Here is a 16,504-nt window from a genome sequence, read left to right on the forward strand (position 1 = left end):
CAAACACTTAAGCATGTCAGTGATATAATATTTAGCGTTAGCTCATTTTATAAACCAAATTGCAAAAGGAAAAAGAAAGTGCTTATACCTCATGCCATGAATTTCCTAAGTAATTTCCATCTGTATGAGCCACTGTGATAAGTGTTTTGATTGTGTCAATGTTCTTCTGCTTCATTTCAGTAATCCCAGAACTCACTGTGAGTAAGGTAAATCTTGCCAGCGCCTGGACGTATGCATCTCTTTCCAGCTGTTGAAAGAGACAGAGAAAGAGAACTCATGGGGTTGTAAGCACAACAGAGTAGGCTCTGGTTCCCTACTGATGAAATGTTTACTTAATTTAGTAAGTTTTCAACTATGTCATGAATTACATATAACACCTCAAAACTATAGTTCTTTAAATTTTAATATGAAGCCAAAAAGGATGAATTTTTAAAACTGAAAGGCAATGGTGGTGTCAAGTGAAGATGAAATTTCAGCAACAATAATTCATATAGTAAGAAAGCATTCACTGAACACATATGTCAAGTGACTTGTGTGAAGTAGCAGGAACTCGATTTACAAATTTGCTCATGTTCCCCCTACAGTTAAGACTATGCTTTTTATGCTGTAACATTCATAATTAAATGTGAAATGGGTTTTCAAAAAGAAAGTAGGCAAGCACTGGATAAAATTTATTATCAGACAAAGCATATAATTTATTAGAAAGGACTATCTTCATAAGAATTATGTCCTTGATACTTGAGTCTCTTAAAGATAACCTGTTCTTAGACTTAAAGTTATAAAATAATATCTATAAATACAAAATATGAAAAAGTATTATATGCTTCAATAAGTAAGAACATGCAATATAAATAAGATATTCAAATTACAATACAGGAATTCAAACTCTTAGAAATTTTCCACACAGCTAATATTCTATACAGAAAAAAACTGCAACACGAAGTTATTATGATGAATGGTAGACACATCAACAGAGAACTACCCTGTTTTGTCACAGCTTCTTGGAAACTTAAAACATTAAGATTCATTTAAATTCCACTATAAACTTGAAATTAGTTTTTTAACACTGTCAACATAAGAAATAATTTAATCTATAGTAATGACATAAGTAACTGATGTTTTCCAGACTGGCTACAAACGCAAAATTCTGTTACCTGAATGCTGAAAATGCATGCAATTCTGATTGCACATCTTATACCTTCCAGGCAAAGAGAGGCTACTTCAGTATCGTCACAATCTTGTAGACCCACACTGAATGCAGCCAGAAAAGGGGTCCAAGCCAACTAGAAAAGGTAAAAATTTAAAATGTATCATGAATATCAAATGATAACTAAACTTTAAGATAAGACCACATTAACATTTCTCAAAGCTTTCAGACAATAAATGATTTGTGGAAGTTCTGAAAAAGAGCAATGAGTTTCTAGGCATAGTTCTTTGGAGAGCTTTCTTAGAAAAAAAAAGAGAAACTATATAATGCTGCCTGGGCTTAAGTAAGTGGAAGAGCAAAATTGTAAATTCAAGAGAAGACGGTAGATACATTTTAAGCACAGCACCTATGAGTTATTCACATTAATAAAAAATGGGGATAGTCTATATTCATAAATTATATTAATTTTACCCCTGACTTCAGAATTCATCTCTCTCTGCAAGCTGTGTCTCTTGCAATATTTCATGGACTAATTTTATTTCCAAAAAAATCCTTTTAACTGTTTTCTACTTGTAAGAATTACATTACTCTCTTTTCTTTAAGCCTGTTCTGTGGGTGTCATTTAGCCTTATATTTTTTCTAGTAAAATATTACTATTTTACATTGAGACAGCAATGATATCTCTGGCTCCTAGTTGAACAATATTTTAAAATATAGTTCAATAAAATACATTTTCTTTACAGACTATGAAACCAACAAACACTAAATTTTATCAAAATTAAATACCTTCTGAAACTGTAATATAAAATTTTAAAAAAGAGAGGTACCCTTGACTACTGAAAGTCTTCATATCAAAACATATACGTATATACTGGTGTGTATATACTGGTATATATATGTGTGTGTGTGTGTGTGTATAACTTTGAAATGTCTGATAAGAGTATTTGCTGCTTTTAATAAGTCAAAACGAAGCAGAACTATGTACAGATGAAGAGTATTTATGACAACATGGTACAGAAACAATAACTGGAATTTTTAAAAGATCTAAAAAAAAAATGTCTGCATTATTAAGACAGAATTACCCACAGCTTTGTAACCTCAGGAAGTGCAGAAGTGTAATTCCTAAACAAAGGAACATAAGTCACAGTACCTAACTTTCAGTCTTAGCCTTGTCACTTATTTCACCTCTTTCTTTCTGAACCTCATTTCTTCCTCTTTAGTACCTGGACTGCCACTACAAAGAGATGTTATGGGAAGCATATGACTGGCAGGACTTTAAAATACAAAGCAGCACAGGGAAGTAATGCATTATGCATCCTATGCTAAGTGAAGAAACAACACATCTCTATTTGGAGACCTATTTAATATATACAAGAAGTATAAGCTTCTTAAGCCTGTGACAACCCCACTGCAAATTAAAGAAATGATCAAATTATACCTAAATAACATCCAGGGGACAGTGAAATTGTCTGCTCAACTGTATAAGCCTCTGTAGAATATGATTTGGCCATACATAAAAAGCTTCTTAACTACATCCCTTAACATTACATCACCTCTAGGAATCTTTCATTTATTCCTTGACTCAACCAATGCTTACTTACTGAACACTAATTCCAAGCCATTGTGTCAGACTTTGAGAAAAGTTACCGGAACAGATGTACTCCCTTACCTCCCAGAGTTTAAAGTCTAGCACAGACATTAAGGTTTAAAATAAATAAAGGTATAAATACAGTGAAGGAAGAACATAGCACGTATGAAAGGAGATCTGATTTAGAGAGGCCAGGGCAGAACTCACTAAGAAAGTAACAATGAAAGTAGAAACTACTTGGGCAAAGAAGGAGAAAGCATTCTAGACAGAGGACACAGCTTGTGTGAATACTCTGAAGAAAAAATAATTTAGGGCACTCTAGAAATAGAAAGAATGCCAGTGTGACTGCAGCACAGTAAGAGGAAATCTAGTGATAAGGCTGGAGGCAGGTGGAACCAGACCACACATGTATTCAGACCCTCTGGTTGTGTTAGGTTTCACCACAGTTGCAAAATCAGTGAATGGCTTTAAGGAAGAAGGTGACAGTTCATTTGTATTTTAAACATTCTGTGCTCCGTAAATGGGTAAGAGAAGCACAAAAGTAGACACAGACACCAGGCAAGAGAACACTCCAGCATTAAGAGTGAGAAATGAAGGACACTGTCTGAAAAGGTAATGACAGCAGAAATGGCGTGAGAGAAAAGGTTCTCAATTCCAGCTCAGAGGATTAAACAAATGATACCTAATCCAGAGAAGAGATCATAAAAGCTATTTATGAAGAATTCCCAATGACATGGGAAAACACTTATGTGAGAAACAGCAAGTTACAAAATTCTATACACAGTAGGATCACAACTCTTTAACAAGATAAAAAGTAGTATGTAAATATAGTAAGAGAAATGTTCTGAGTGGCAGAATTATGACTGGTTCCTTTTCTTTTTGTTTTTTCATCCTCCACCTCCTCTCTACCAAAAACATTTGCAAACAAAACAAAGGCATAAGATTATTCAAAAAAGAACAAAAACTTGCTTTGTAACTTATTTCATAATAAGTGCTCTTAATTTCAATCTCATTTCCTATATTACGGTAAAAGAGAGGCTGGTGATACTCCACTATTTCTTCTAACATTCTCTCCCCGAATTCCCACTCAGAGCCTGTAACTCTCCATCAACTTTTAGAAATATCATGATCACACAGACCTTAAAGCAAGGGTAGAACTATAACATATTAGAGCTGAAATATCATCATCTTTTACTACCCACACAAATGCAGTTAATGTCTGAAGAACTCAACCTTCACCCTCCACAGACCCTCTAACTGCACTGTCTCACAAATGGACATGTACTTGACCCATTTTTCCTTCTCTAGGAAAAATTCCCATTTTCCTTGACTAGACTCCCCTCCACTTCCCTATAACCCTTATGATGCACTGCTTACTCATTCTGGAATTGAAGAAAGGATAGAAAAAAAGTATAGGAAAATGAAGAAGAAATGGAAAATCAAATTATAAAGAAGCAGTAAGTACCATCCTAACTAGATCTATAAACATAGAAGAAAGTTCCCTTTTGTTCCCAATGCTACTTTCTGGGCCCCAGGAGCACTCAGAACCCTCAGATTAGCCCCTCGGCCATAGGCACTGGAAGATGGCAAGAGGCTCAAGGTCACTTTGAGATGTCAGGGAACCCCCAAGATCTAAAGAGAACTCAGGGGAAACCAGGCCAGAGATGAATTCTCCCCAAACCTTTCTATTCCTAAGGTCACACACCTACCTATCAATTACTAATCATGCATACCTAAATAATAATGGCTTTCACTTCTGGGTCTATACTAATGGGTTGTATCACCGTGCTGCCTTAACTTAAAAATATGCTGAACAGCAGTATATATAAATGTATATACTACAACCAAAAGTCGTTAATAACTCTCACCTTAAACATGGGTCTCACATGCTCCAAATGTGTGGCACTCGTGAAAGGTGCCTGAACGTGGCTCACAGCCTCCATGAGTGCTTTAGCGGTCTTGGCCATCTGTTCCATCTCTAAGTTATACAAGAGTCTTCTTTGTTTTTCACTGGCTACGTCTGAAACAGCAAACACCATTAAGCATTTAATATATAAAGCCTTTAAGAATGATATTTTTATGTTTCAGCATAAAATAATCAACACGACCAATGAATACTAATTCAAAATGGTCCTAAGAAGCCAGATGCAAAGGACACATAACATATGATTCCATTTAGATGAAATATCCAGAGTAGTAAATCCATAAAAAAGAAAGCAGACTGGTGCCAGCCAGAGGCTGAGGAAAGGCAGGGAACGTGGAAAAACTGCTTAATGGATACAGGGCTTTATTGGGGGTGATGAAATATTTGGGAACTATATCAAGGTGGTGGTTGCACAACACTTTGAAGGTACTAAACACCAGTAACTGTTCACTTCAAAACAGTTTATTTTGTGTTATAAGAATTTCACCTCAAAAATGGGGGAAAAAAAAAATCCTCAACTAGGCTTCAGGGATATGCAGAAAATCTACGAAAAGGGACAAGAGTAGGCACAAATCTGTCACACTGAAAGCGCCAGGGAAACAACCCAAACAAGGGCTAGAACAGACGAGAGGCCATGGTACACCTGTACGACCTGAGGGATCTCATGAGTTAAGAAGAAAACAGAGGCCTCACATTCAGGATGACTGCAGAATTTCAGCACACTGCCACCCCCTTCCTACACCCAGCGTTCCCAGTGACTTCCTAGCACTGTACACAGAACAGACCAGAGAAAGAGGGATAGGAAGACGTCATTATGTGGGTATGAAAAGGAAAATGAAATCAGATAATTGGCATCTACTCAGGTGTAAAAATGAAATCCTGATCAATACACTTAACAATTTTTTAAGTATTAGAGAATGACGCTACCATGTGAATGCTGACTGGTGTCGGACTGCAGTTAAGAGCCAAGGATGCTGACTTCTGGGTCAGCCTTTGCCACTCGTCAGGTTTTAGGCACAGAGATTTAACAAAAGCTTCCGCACTGCACTCAGCTCACAGATCCTTTAAGGGTCCTAGGTCTCTGCACTTCTGCTTCCTTGTCTATAAAATGAGGGAGAACTTACTAAAATTCCTCAGAATCACTCCTATACTCCCCAAAAAGAAGGCCATTTATACTCCCCTATTCCTTCTAACATTATCTCCGGAGTCTCTGACTCCCACCCTGTAATTCTTCATCAACTTCTGGAAACACACATATCACACAGGCCTTCTGGACCCTCTCTCCTGTCAACAGTCACAGTCTATTGGGTCGTAAAGAGTCGGATACGACTTAGCAACTGAACACCAATAACATGTCAACAGAATTCTGCTGCTGCAATCTGGTTTTTTTGATGAAGCTTGAGATTTCATTTCCAAGTGGAAGCTGCTCAGAAAGGCAGGCGCTCTCCTTCTGTATTACTGAGCCACTACCCTAACCTCATGCCTACAGACTGGTTTTAGCTCTACTTTAATCACCACTGTCTATATAGACAGAACGTTGAGAATGGAGCCAGGCATAGGGAGCTCCTGACGCCAGTCAGATCTAGGAACGCCAGAGTGACATAATTTGTGGTGCACGTCAAGTAGTGATTTCCAACCCCCCTGACCCCCATGATCCTAACCTTCCCCATCTCCTTCAATCACCCCTACTTCTAGCTTCTGTTAACGTGTAATGACAGGTGAACCAATGAAAATAAGACAACAAGGAGGCAGAAGAAAGAAGAGTTGAAGTCTGACTACTGGGGCTGCCTAAGCAATCTCTCTGCTCTCCAAGTCCGTGCTGAGATTAACTGCCTGGTGGACAAGTGTATACTCAATGCATGCTAATTCATGCATAGTATGTAGCATTTTCCATTTATCATTGATCAGTGCTATCTTTCTTCAGGATATGGAGAAAGACATAATCAGATCATCAAACAATGTATTATAAGACTTTTCATTAGAATAAGTGATACTTGGTCTACTCTAACTTAACTTTTTAAGAACCATATTTTTTCCTCCTAAACAACCAGGATTCAGTTGATCTGGACACTTACTCTGTTTACTTGACTTTGCAGGGATTGTCAACTCCTTCGTTTCTTTCATCGATATCTTTTTTCCAGCTATTTCATTATAGATGGCTGACAGATACTCTTCAGGGAGATCTTTACTGTCATTGATGCCTCTATTCATCTTAATGTACTGTTCCTTGGTCATTTTATTTTTAACCTAGAAATGAACAACTGTTATAATTCTTAAAAATGAACAGAAAAATACTCATATAAGAGAATTTATAAATACCATGAGACAGAAAGTGGAAAATACAAAACAAGGCAGACATTAAAGTAAAAAAAGGAAGTCACAGAAAATGAGGACAATGTAGCAAAGACCTAGGTTGGCAGTATGCTAATTCACCTTGCTGTGATGTCCCCCTGAGTGATCTGTGATAAGAAAACAGGCAGATGGAATAATGAAACTGTTTTTGCCCAAGGTTTAAGAGCTCTAGCCAGAGTCTTTAAAAAAGGATCATAACAATCATTAGAAACTTATGCTACCAAAAAGATTCAGATCTGCATTCAAAAGAATATAAGTGTGTTTGCTAATGATTTGAGAACTGATTTTATGTAACAATGGATATGAAAGTAGTAAGAGCTGAAATTTATTTAAAATCAGATAACAGCCTTGCTGACTGACTCAGCAGTTAACTGAATGCTAGGTGATGTGGAACAAGTATTCTTTGAACTTTTCGTTTTGTTTAAGGATACGCACAACAGGAACATCATGCTGCATACCATGGTAAGACTGTGAAGTATAAATATGTAGTATGTATGATGGTGGCCCTGCCACTGAACTTGGTAACTAACGCAACCAAAACTTTTCTGCTCTACATCCCCAAACCCTGTGGATAAAACCCAGAAGTCATGACATCTCTGAAGATACATTTACTTATTAGTTAAATATATTCCTAGCACTTTCCACAAAGAATTTAAGGCACCTCTAAAGATAAAGCTCTTGTAAATTTTTAAGAAGGTACATGAAATAACAGTCAACATCAGGAGTAAATGATCAGAAGTTTGCAAAAGTAACTGTAGAGAAACCAAAAGGTCCAAAAGACATAGTAACTGGGATACAAACATTTAACTAGTTTTGTGTTTGTTGCGTGCTCAGTCGTGTACGACTCTCTGCGACCCCATGGATTGTAGCCCACTAGGCTCCTCTGTCCATGGAATTCTCCAGGCAAGAATACTGGAGTGGGTTGCTGTGCCCTCCTCCAGGGGATCTTCCTGACCCAGGGATCGAACCCACGTCTCTTACGACTCCTGCATTGGCAGACGGGTTCTTTACCACTGCACCACCTGTTCTGACTACTCTGCAAACAGATCTTTCTAGAATGTCAGAAAAGATGAGAGAACCAGTTTTCCTACAAAAAAGTAAAAATATTACCATAAAAGTTTTCAAATGTAATCATTATTACTCAAGGGAAAAACGCTCTAATATACTAAAACTTTAAAAACTTGAGTTAAGGCACTTAAAAAACATTAAAAGAAAGCCATTTCACCTCAATTTCTAATGAGTACTAAAAAAGCAATGACCCAGGGACATCAAAATAAATGACCACACAAATGCTTCCAGTAAGAGGCTACAAGATCAACATCATTGGAAATTCTGAACATGGTACAATATTTTAACATCATACCAATGAGAGACAGAGACGGACACAAAACAAATCTTGGCAGAAAATCTGAAGTAGCAATAAAGTATATTTGTGGATCTAGGTTGGGAGGGAGGGCAAGGAGCTCCCAGAACATTAGAGAAGAGAATACATTAGTTTCAGGTACAGAAAATAAAAACACACTGCTCAAACGGAATACTTCTGCCACAGCAGGGTTCTGGGAGTAGTGTAAAACATAATCCTACTTTTTCTTCTCTGGCTCATCTTTTATGGAACACTTTACTCTTGACATTTATTCTTATATGTTTAAATTAAGCTGTGCCTAATTAAGTATTAATGCTTAAATCTCTTCAAGCCAATTGTTACCACTGATGAAGATGAATAAACAAAAAATTTAACATGTTCTAAATATATCTCAAAATTTAAAAACTGATTCACACTATATATATAAGGTAGTCTAACTATAAATGTTCTAGTTAGTAAAGGAACATAAATGACTTGTGGAATTCACTTATATTTTAACTCTGAAAACAAGAATGCAGAGAATTAGTCTTAAGAAAATTCTTTAAAGTTACCTGTGTTCTTTTAAAAAAAAAAGCTACCATTTGTTACAGTTCATCTGGTCCTGCATCATAAATCACATAGGGTCCTGATTATGCGGTTCAATTTTCTAACAGGCCACCTATCCTCACAGGGACTCCTAAGCTGTTTGAGAGCTGGCAGGCTGAATGGGAGCAAGGACACCAGCCTGACAGGGAGCAGCATCTCAGAGGCAGTGCGCACTGCTGGAGTGTGGGACTTCAGGCACGTGGTCAGTGACAGCGACAGGGCCACAAGGACACGGCACTGATTTTGAGAGAATGCTCCCTAACTGGTATGTGTCCAGAAATTTTTAACAATCTGCAAACTGTGAAAGAACATTCAAGGAAGTTTTAGAAGAAAATAACCTACATGAGAATGTACATATATAAGAATGTATGAGGAATCTAAAATATGGCACAAATGAACTTATCTACAAAACAGAAAGACTCAACAGACAGAGAAGAGACTTGTGGTTGCCAAGGGGAAGGGAGGAGGGGAAGGAAGAACTGGGAGTATGCGATTAGCAGATGTAAACTATTATATGTAGGATGGATAAACAACAACGTTGTACTATACAGAACAGGGGATTATATTCAATATCCTAGGATAAACTGTAATCGATAAGAATATTAAAAAAAGAATGTCTATGTGTATAACTGGGGCTTCCCTGGTGGCTCAGAGTATGTAAAGAATCTGCCTGCAACGTGGGGGACGTGGGTTCTATCCCCGAGTCAGGAAGATCCCTTGGAGGAGGGAATGGCAACCCACACCAGTATTCTTGCCCGGAGAATCCCATGGACAGAGAAGCCTGGAGGGCTACAGTCCACTGGCTTGCAAAGAGTCAGACACGACCAAGCGACTATCACTCTCACATGTGTATAACAGTCACTTTGCTGTATAGCAGAGGTTGGCACAACACTGTAAATCAACCACAATAAAGAAGATTAAGAAGATATGACACAGATGCATTTAATGTTATAATTCATTAACACAACAAAATTTGTTAAAAGTATGACCTTCTGAAAACAAAGGGAGGCAGTGTAAAATGTAAAGTCACTTTTGGTTTAGACTGAAAAACCTGACAGAAAACTCTTGATAAGAAAATATTCAAATAAGTCTTTATCTGTAGACTGCTTCATAAAACCATGGAAAAAGTGTCATCCTAGATAATGAAAAGCCCTGGAAGTGAGTTGCTTCTATAATACTGCCAGTAGTAAGCCAAAGACAAATTTTAAATGATTAAAATCTTACATGTGGTCAACACTTTCTGTATCAATCCTGCCTTAAACACCTCAAAATACATATCCAAAAAATTCCTATAAAGTTTAATCTTAAACTTTACAATTTGTCCAGTTCATCTCTGCTTAATAATAAGTATATAGTTTATTTCTTCTCTCAAGAGCAACAAGTATCATTAAGAGCTTATCCCTAAGAAGCATTAAGAAATTCTTGCAAATAGGTTTATTTATAAAGATAATTTCCCCCAAGTTTTTGGAAACTAAACCTAAAACCTTAAAAATAATGTTTTTATTAGTGGCTATCAGAAATCAAGTGACAGTTCCTTAATATTTAAGAAGGAATTACAATTTTATGAGGCAAATGAAATTTAAACACTTCTTGGATGTCTGATATTTTAAAATTATGATTAATACCATACCTGTGGACTGTGGAGATCTGTGGTCAGCATGATAATTGAATAAGCCAAAACATAAGCAGTATCCGCACTAGCAAAAAGGGTTTGTCTGGAAAAATAAACGTGTCATGTTATAAACTTACACAGTTTACATGTATCATTTAAATAACTTACCTCTAACCCCGCATCACTTTTCATTTTCTCTCTCAAGATTTATGTTCTACCTCATAATATTTTATGGAACTGTCTCATCACTTCCAGGTTACAGACAATCTAAGTTCCCTGGGGCAGGGGGTTATGGATCACCCGAGGCTCCCAGAAGAGGGTCGGGATACAGCCAGCAATCAATAAACATTTGAATCTGAATCCTGCTTACCCTTGGTTGCATTCTAGATATCTTGCAGCAAATTTTTCCATCAATCGATCAATTTTCTGAGCTTCCCCTGGAAGACGGAATCCTTCCAGAAACATACGAAGGGCTGAAACAAAATCTTTTCCTGAGAAGTCATGTTGGTCCACATAAGCATACATGACTTCTTTGTTAAATTTATCATTATCTCCCAGGAATTCACCCACTTGAGTCTGAAGAATAAAAGACAGAAATTGATATCCTAGTGGAACATTACATTTCCCACAAACCCAATTTTTTAAAAAGCAGAGAAGTCCATAAGATCCACAGTTAACTAGTCCATTAGCCACAGGGTTAATTAACTATTTTGAACATGAAGTTAAACGTACCAAATGCATTAAACAAAAATCAAGATTTTTTTTGAGTATAGAAAATTAAAAAGCAAAAGTAAGAACATCTAGCTTATTTTTACATACTTAGGAGGGCATTTGAAAGGGGCAGCAACACACATTATTATTAACTTAAAAAGAAATCCTACAGAAAAGGCTAGGATGAAGTAACATGGTACTCTTACTGAGTCTAATCTTTCCTCTTGGTGTAAGAACTGGGCAATGTCTTCAGGGGTGGTGCCAAGCATCCCTTGTTCTTGGAGGTACTGGATTCCTCTCTTTGGTTTCTTAGTAAATCTGGATGATGTTAAAGTTAAAAGGAACATTAGAAACAGGAAATCATTCATAGTCCCTGAAAAGATCTAAAACTACAGTAAATTACAGTGCTTTCCAGCACTCAGAAAAACAGTTTACTTAAAATAATCAATGAACAAGTGCACAAAAAATAATACATTATGCAAAGTTTTCTTTATTTTTTCTTCTTAGACAAGAATCTCAAATGGAGGGCAATCTTTATCATTGATATAGATCATTTCACATGTTATGTGAGATAGGGCCCTTCATTAGATGAACTCTGAGTAAGGATATGAATACTAAATATCTCATGCTTTTAATATATAGTCTCCCTAAGTGCTCATGGAGAAGGCAATAGCAACCCACTCCAGTACTCTTGTCTGGAAAATCCCATGGGCGGAGGAGCCTGGTAGGCTGCAGTCCATGGGGTCGCGAAGAGTCAGACACGACTGAGCGACTTTACGTTTACTTTTCACTTTCATGCACTGGAGAAGGAAGTGGCAGCCCACTCCAGTGTTCTTGCCTGGAGAATCCCAGGGACGGGGGAGCCTGGTGGGCTGCTGTCTATGGGGTCGCACAGAGTCGGACACGACTGAAGCGACTTAGCAGCAGCAAGTGCTCAAGCAATCTTGGCTCATTCTCCTTTTATCCAATGATTAATTCTAAGTTTCCTGCTTTTGAAACACATAACTGGAATTTTGGTGACTGTTTTAACTATAACCTGATGGTGTTATTTCCTTCATAAAAAAAATTTATACACCCAGTGTTTTCAAAATAAAGTTCACACTGATTAGACAGACATACAAAACCTTCCTCCATACAGCTCGTTCCTCTCTCATCCACCTCCATGCATCCCCTTCTTATTCCCTAAACAAAAAGCATTTGCAGCATCTTATTTCCTCCACATGCCCTTGTGCTCCATTCAGTGGAGAATTCTCCTTCATGGCTTAATATCTAAGTTAAGTGTCACCTCTCTGTTTCTAAATCATTTCCTTTCTCCTTTCATTGGTCCAATAATTAGTTTGGGGCCCCATCACCTGGGCACTGCAAGAGCTCCTAACTGGTCTCCCTATCTCTTGTTTTGCTCACATTCTAATAATTTCTTCAGGCTGCTGGCAAAGTCATGTGTTGAAAACAGAAATCTATCATTGCTAGTCCTCTGGCTTAAAATCCTTCAATAGCACACCAACGCCGAGAACAAGATACAACTTCCTTTACACGGAGAAAAGAGGCCCCTGTAATCTGGATCCAACTCAATGCCCTCATGTCACCTCCTGCCACTACCTGCCCACCTCCACCCCTGCCGCACTTAACCATGGTCCTCAAACGTCCTCCCGTCCCTCTGCCAGGGCCGTTCTGTCTGAAACGTCCTTCCCTGATCTGTCCTCCCAACACGCCCCTATCAACTCCTAATTAAACTGCTGCCACATACATAAATCAAAACCAAGCATTCTCCCCAAAGATAAACACAACCTCTGCTCTTCAGAGGCTCTCACTCTAACTGAGGAAAAATCATCCCAGACAGAGAGGAAGTATTGACGGCTGTTTCTAAGGCTACTTTTGAGATTTTATAGTTTTATGACAATGAGTATGTGTACATTTCATCAACTTTTTTTCTTTTACATTAACAGCAAAAAGGGACCCCTGAATATTTAACAAAAGCTGCTGCTTAAGATTCAGGAAGAAATGCTTTACAGTCGAGGTAGCAAGCCAAGTAAACATATAAGGGTATTTTTTTAAACAGCTTAGATTCATGGATTGAGATTCATAGAGAAAGGCCAGCAAGTTCAGTTTTCCTTAGAGAATCTCTCTGAAAGAAGAGATGGGCGATAAGAGGAAAGAAAGCAGTATGGGCCTATTTAGACCCAAAACAGCCCAGGAGCTGATAGCACACAGCTTAGCAGGAAAACTGACTTCACAAGAGCAGGGTCTGGTACAGTATCCAAATCTGAAAAGGAGGTGATCACCTTATCAACATATAAAAATGCAAGCAGTAACAATAAATCACTAATAAAAGCAGCACATCTGTAACTGAAGTGAGGAAAATATAAAGCCTATAAAGGAGCAACACTAGCAGGAGATGTTCTATAGTTGAAATTTTATGGGTTCTTACCTGCTTAGGAAATACAATGGGGGATTCTGTAACTGAGCTGAATGAACAAAGCAAAACTGCCTGGATAATGTTCAACAGCATGTAAAACACAGTACAAAATTAACACACATCACAAGGGTCTGTCTGGGCTGGACTCCAATGAACAAGGGGCGCGGACTAAGGAGTCACCGGAAGTCTTGGGTCTGGGAAACTGTGCCCCATTTTATTCACTGAAGGGTGGGAATAAGAAGGGACTAAATATAACCCAAAGACGTAAAGAAACCCAGGACAAGGTGGCACAGAAGTGGCAGAGGAATATTCAGTGACATTCTCCTTAAAATGGCGCACTCACAAGTCTATCCCTTGCTCTATTATTTCTTTTTGTTGCTTGAGGACTTCGAACTGCTCCGGATTATCAGTGCCAGACATCTGTGTGCTGTAGCTGCCTATTCCTGATGACGACGTTGACTCCAGGGAATTTAAACTTCCATATCTGTTTATTGTCTCTGGGTGTTTTATTTCACTCGTCTCTTGCTCTGAGGGTTTTTCCTGACCTGTAAGTAGAAAAACTGCCTTAATAAATTATTCTGTCAATGGAAAAAGATTTTTCAAATAAGGCAAGATACTTTCATGTTGCTTACATATCTATTATTTAATACAAATAACGTATTAAGTGCCGTAACAGATCATACACACTGATACTAAAACACACTGCAATTAGTACGTGTACAATTTGTACCATCAGTTCTTTTCACAACTACAGTGCTGAGTATTCACTGGGTTTCTGCTCTTAGCTCAAGAAACAGTTTTGGAATAGTTTTCCCTCAAAGCACTCTTGACTAAGATAACACCAAGATGACCCTGCAGCTATGAATTTTTCTCTGAGTAAGGGTAAATGTCAAACATAAATGAACAAGTCAATCTTCTTAAAATATTTCTGGTGTTTATATGTTTCTTCTATAATTATCCTCTAACAAAGCTGCATAAACATGATTTACTTTAATATGATATTCAAAATACTTCTGGAAGATTTAGAAAGAAAAAAGTTTGGATAACTAAGTTGGGAAATTCATAATTTTAAGTTTGTTATTTAACTCACAGAGAACTCTGCTTCATCAGCTAAATGGGAAAGATGTCATGAAACTGGTTCAGTGGCATCTGCAACCATCCTCCACAGTATCACTTACTTAAATGACAAAAAAATTAGGTTCAAACATCAGCTTACCAAGAGTTGTCTGTGAGTTGGGATTCACATACTGATCCTTGCTCCATTCAACCATGCACTTCAAAATTGACACTAAGCATTCTAAACCTTTTTTCCTTAGGCTCAGTTCCTACAAAAGAATTCATAAAAGCAATTAAAACAACAACAAATCTCTTAAGGAAAACAAACAGCTCTTCCTTGGCAAAGTTCCAATTTGAACATGGTTTTCAAGTTCTTACCTGAACATTACTCATACCAAGTTCTTGACTGCCTCGTCCTTGGGCAATTTTTGACAGATCATTTACTAGCCGTTCAAATATGTTTGCTGCATTTAAGTCACAATCATAGTTTACATATATATCCACTACGCTCTGAGCATCTGTAACAGTGCAATATGTTGATTTTAACAAAAGGCATCTAGAATATGGCCTTTTAAATATCTCACAGTAAGAAAGAGATAATAAAGAAGGATAATTTCAAATACCTGCACAAATCCTTGTTAATGTCTGAATAACCATCCATTTGTGGTCAAATGAGCTGGTAGAGGTCTCCAAAATATATAGGAAAATTTCTTTAAAGAACACCTGTGATTAGGGAAAAACCTCTACTTAAAATACTGTTTATAACTCATATATGTGATTGCTTTGTAAATGTCCCTAATTTGTAAAGCAAAGATCAGGACCCAGGGTCCTGGTGTTCAACTCCTTTAGAGTTCTGTTTCTGAAAAGTCAGGACTTCAATAACATGACTTGGTCACTTCCACTGGCCTTTGCAATAAAAGAACTGTACTTCACATCACTGTATTTTGTTATCACACAGTCACTACAAAAGAAATCTGCAAAAATCTGGAGTTCTAGGAGATTATTTCTTAAATATATTTACAAAACTAATAAAACTCCTATTTCATTTTTTAATCTCCTATAGACCATAAACTATATTCTACTCATCAGTAACATTTTTTCAGACATTATAGTACTGGGCAAGCCTGAGGGTTCCTAGATTTTAAAGTAGATAATGTTATAATCTACACAATAAAAAGGATCTAATTCTCATATACTGTTACATTTTTATAATTATTCACACAAGTGGAAATCTCTGTCTGAAAACTATAAAACTATTTCTAACTATTCTTTACATCAAATAATGTCAAGCACAGAGGGTTTAGTTAACCTAATTAATTTCAATTTAAGAGCTAAGAATTTTCAGACATATTTATTTTGGAAAAGTAACTGTAACTTAAGAGGGGATGAGTGATAAAGAAAACCCAGAACAACATAACAACTTTTATGGCACATGCTATTATGAATCCAAAAATTCATATTTATAATTTAGGACTACTAACATCTTCTCCTCCCAAAATGGGTCATGTACCCTTGTAATCAGCTTTTCTTTCACAAAATTTAACATATTTCTATGACTTGCCCAATGTCAGTATTTGCTGTAAGACTGTAAGCTCTAAGAGGGTAGATACAAGGTCACTGTTGCTAAGCATTGTGTCAACACTGCATGGCAAATACAGTAGGCATTCAATGCATATTTACACTCATAGTTCCCAAATACTGCACCAAGGCACCCCAGAATGCTGCAGCAAAATCAAGAGGGATGCCACGA

The 16,504-nt window shown here is 37.2% G+C and overlaps 1 protein-coding gene across 1 annotated transcript in view; it reads right to left on the reverse strand.

The window, feature by feature from the left end:
• ARFGEF1 (ADP ribosylation factor guanine nucleotide exchange factor 1) overlaps positions 1-16,504 on the reverse strand; it is a 124,706-nt gene that overhangs the window by 31,268 nt on the left and 76,934 nt on the right. The window contains exons 11-21 of the mRNA XM_061123424.1: positions 15,378-15,477; positions 15,133-15,272; positions 14,915-15,023; positions 14,042-14,243; positions 11,489-11,600; positions 10,942-11,147; positions 10,590-10,674; positions 6,735-6,906; positions 4,604-4,755; positions 1,155-1,283; positions 89-247 (exon numbers count right to left, since the gene is read on the reverse strand). Of these exons, the coding sequence (XP_060979407.1) occupies positions 89-247; positions 1,155-1,283; positions 4,604-4,755; positions 6,735-6,906; positions 10,590-10,674; positions 10,942-11,147; positions 11,489-11,600; positions 14,042-14,243; positions 14,915-15,023; positions 15,133-15,272; positions 15,378-15,477 (1,566 nt within the window). The remainder of the gene's footprint in view (positions 1-88; positions 248-1,154; positions 1,284-4,603; positions 4,756-6,734; positions 6,907-10,589; positions 10,675-10,941; positions 11,148-11,488; positions 11,601-14,041; positions 14,244-14,914; positions 15,024-15,132; positions 15,273-15,377; positions 15,478-16,504) is intronic.

The sequence above is a fragment of the Dama dama genome, chromosome 21 (genome assembly GCF_033118175.1).
Source record: "Dama dama isolate Ldn47 chromosome 21, ASM3311817v1, whole genome shotgun sequence".
NCBI lineage: Eukaryota > Metazoa > Chordata > Mammalia > Artiodactyla > Cervidae > Dama > Dama dama.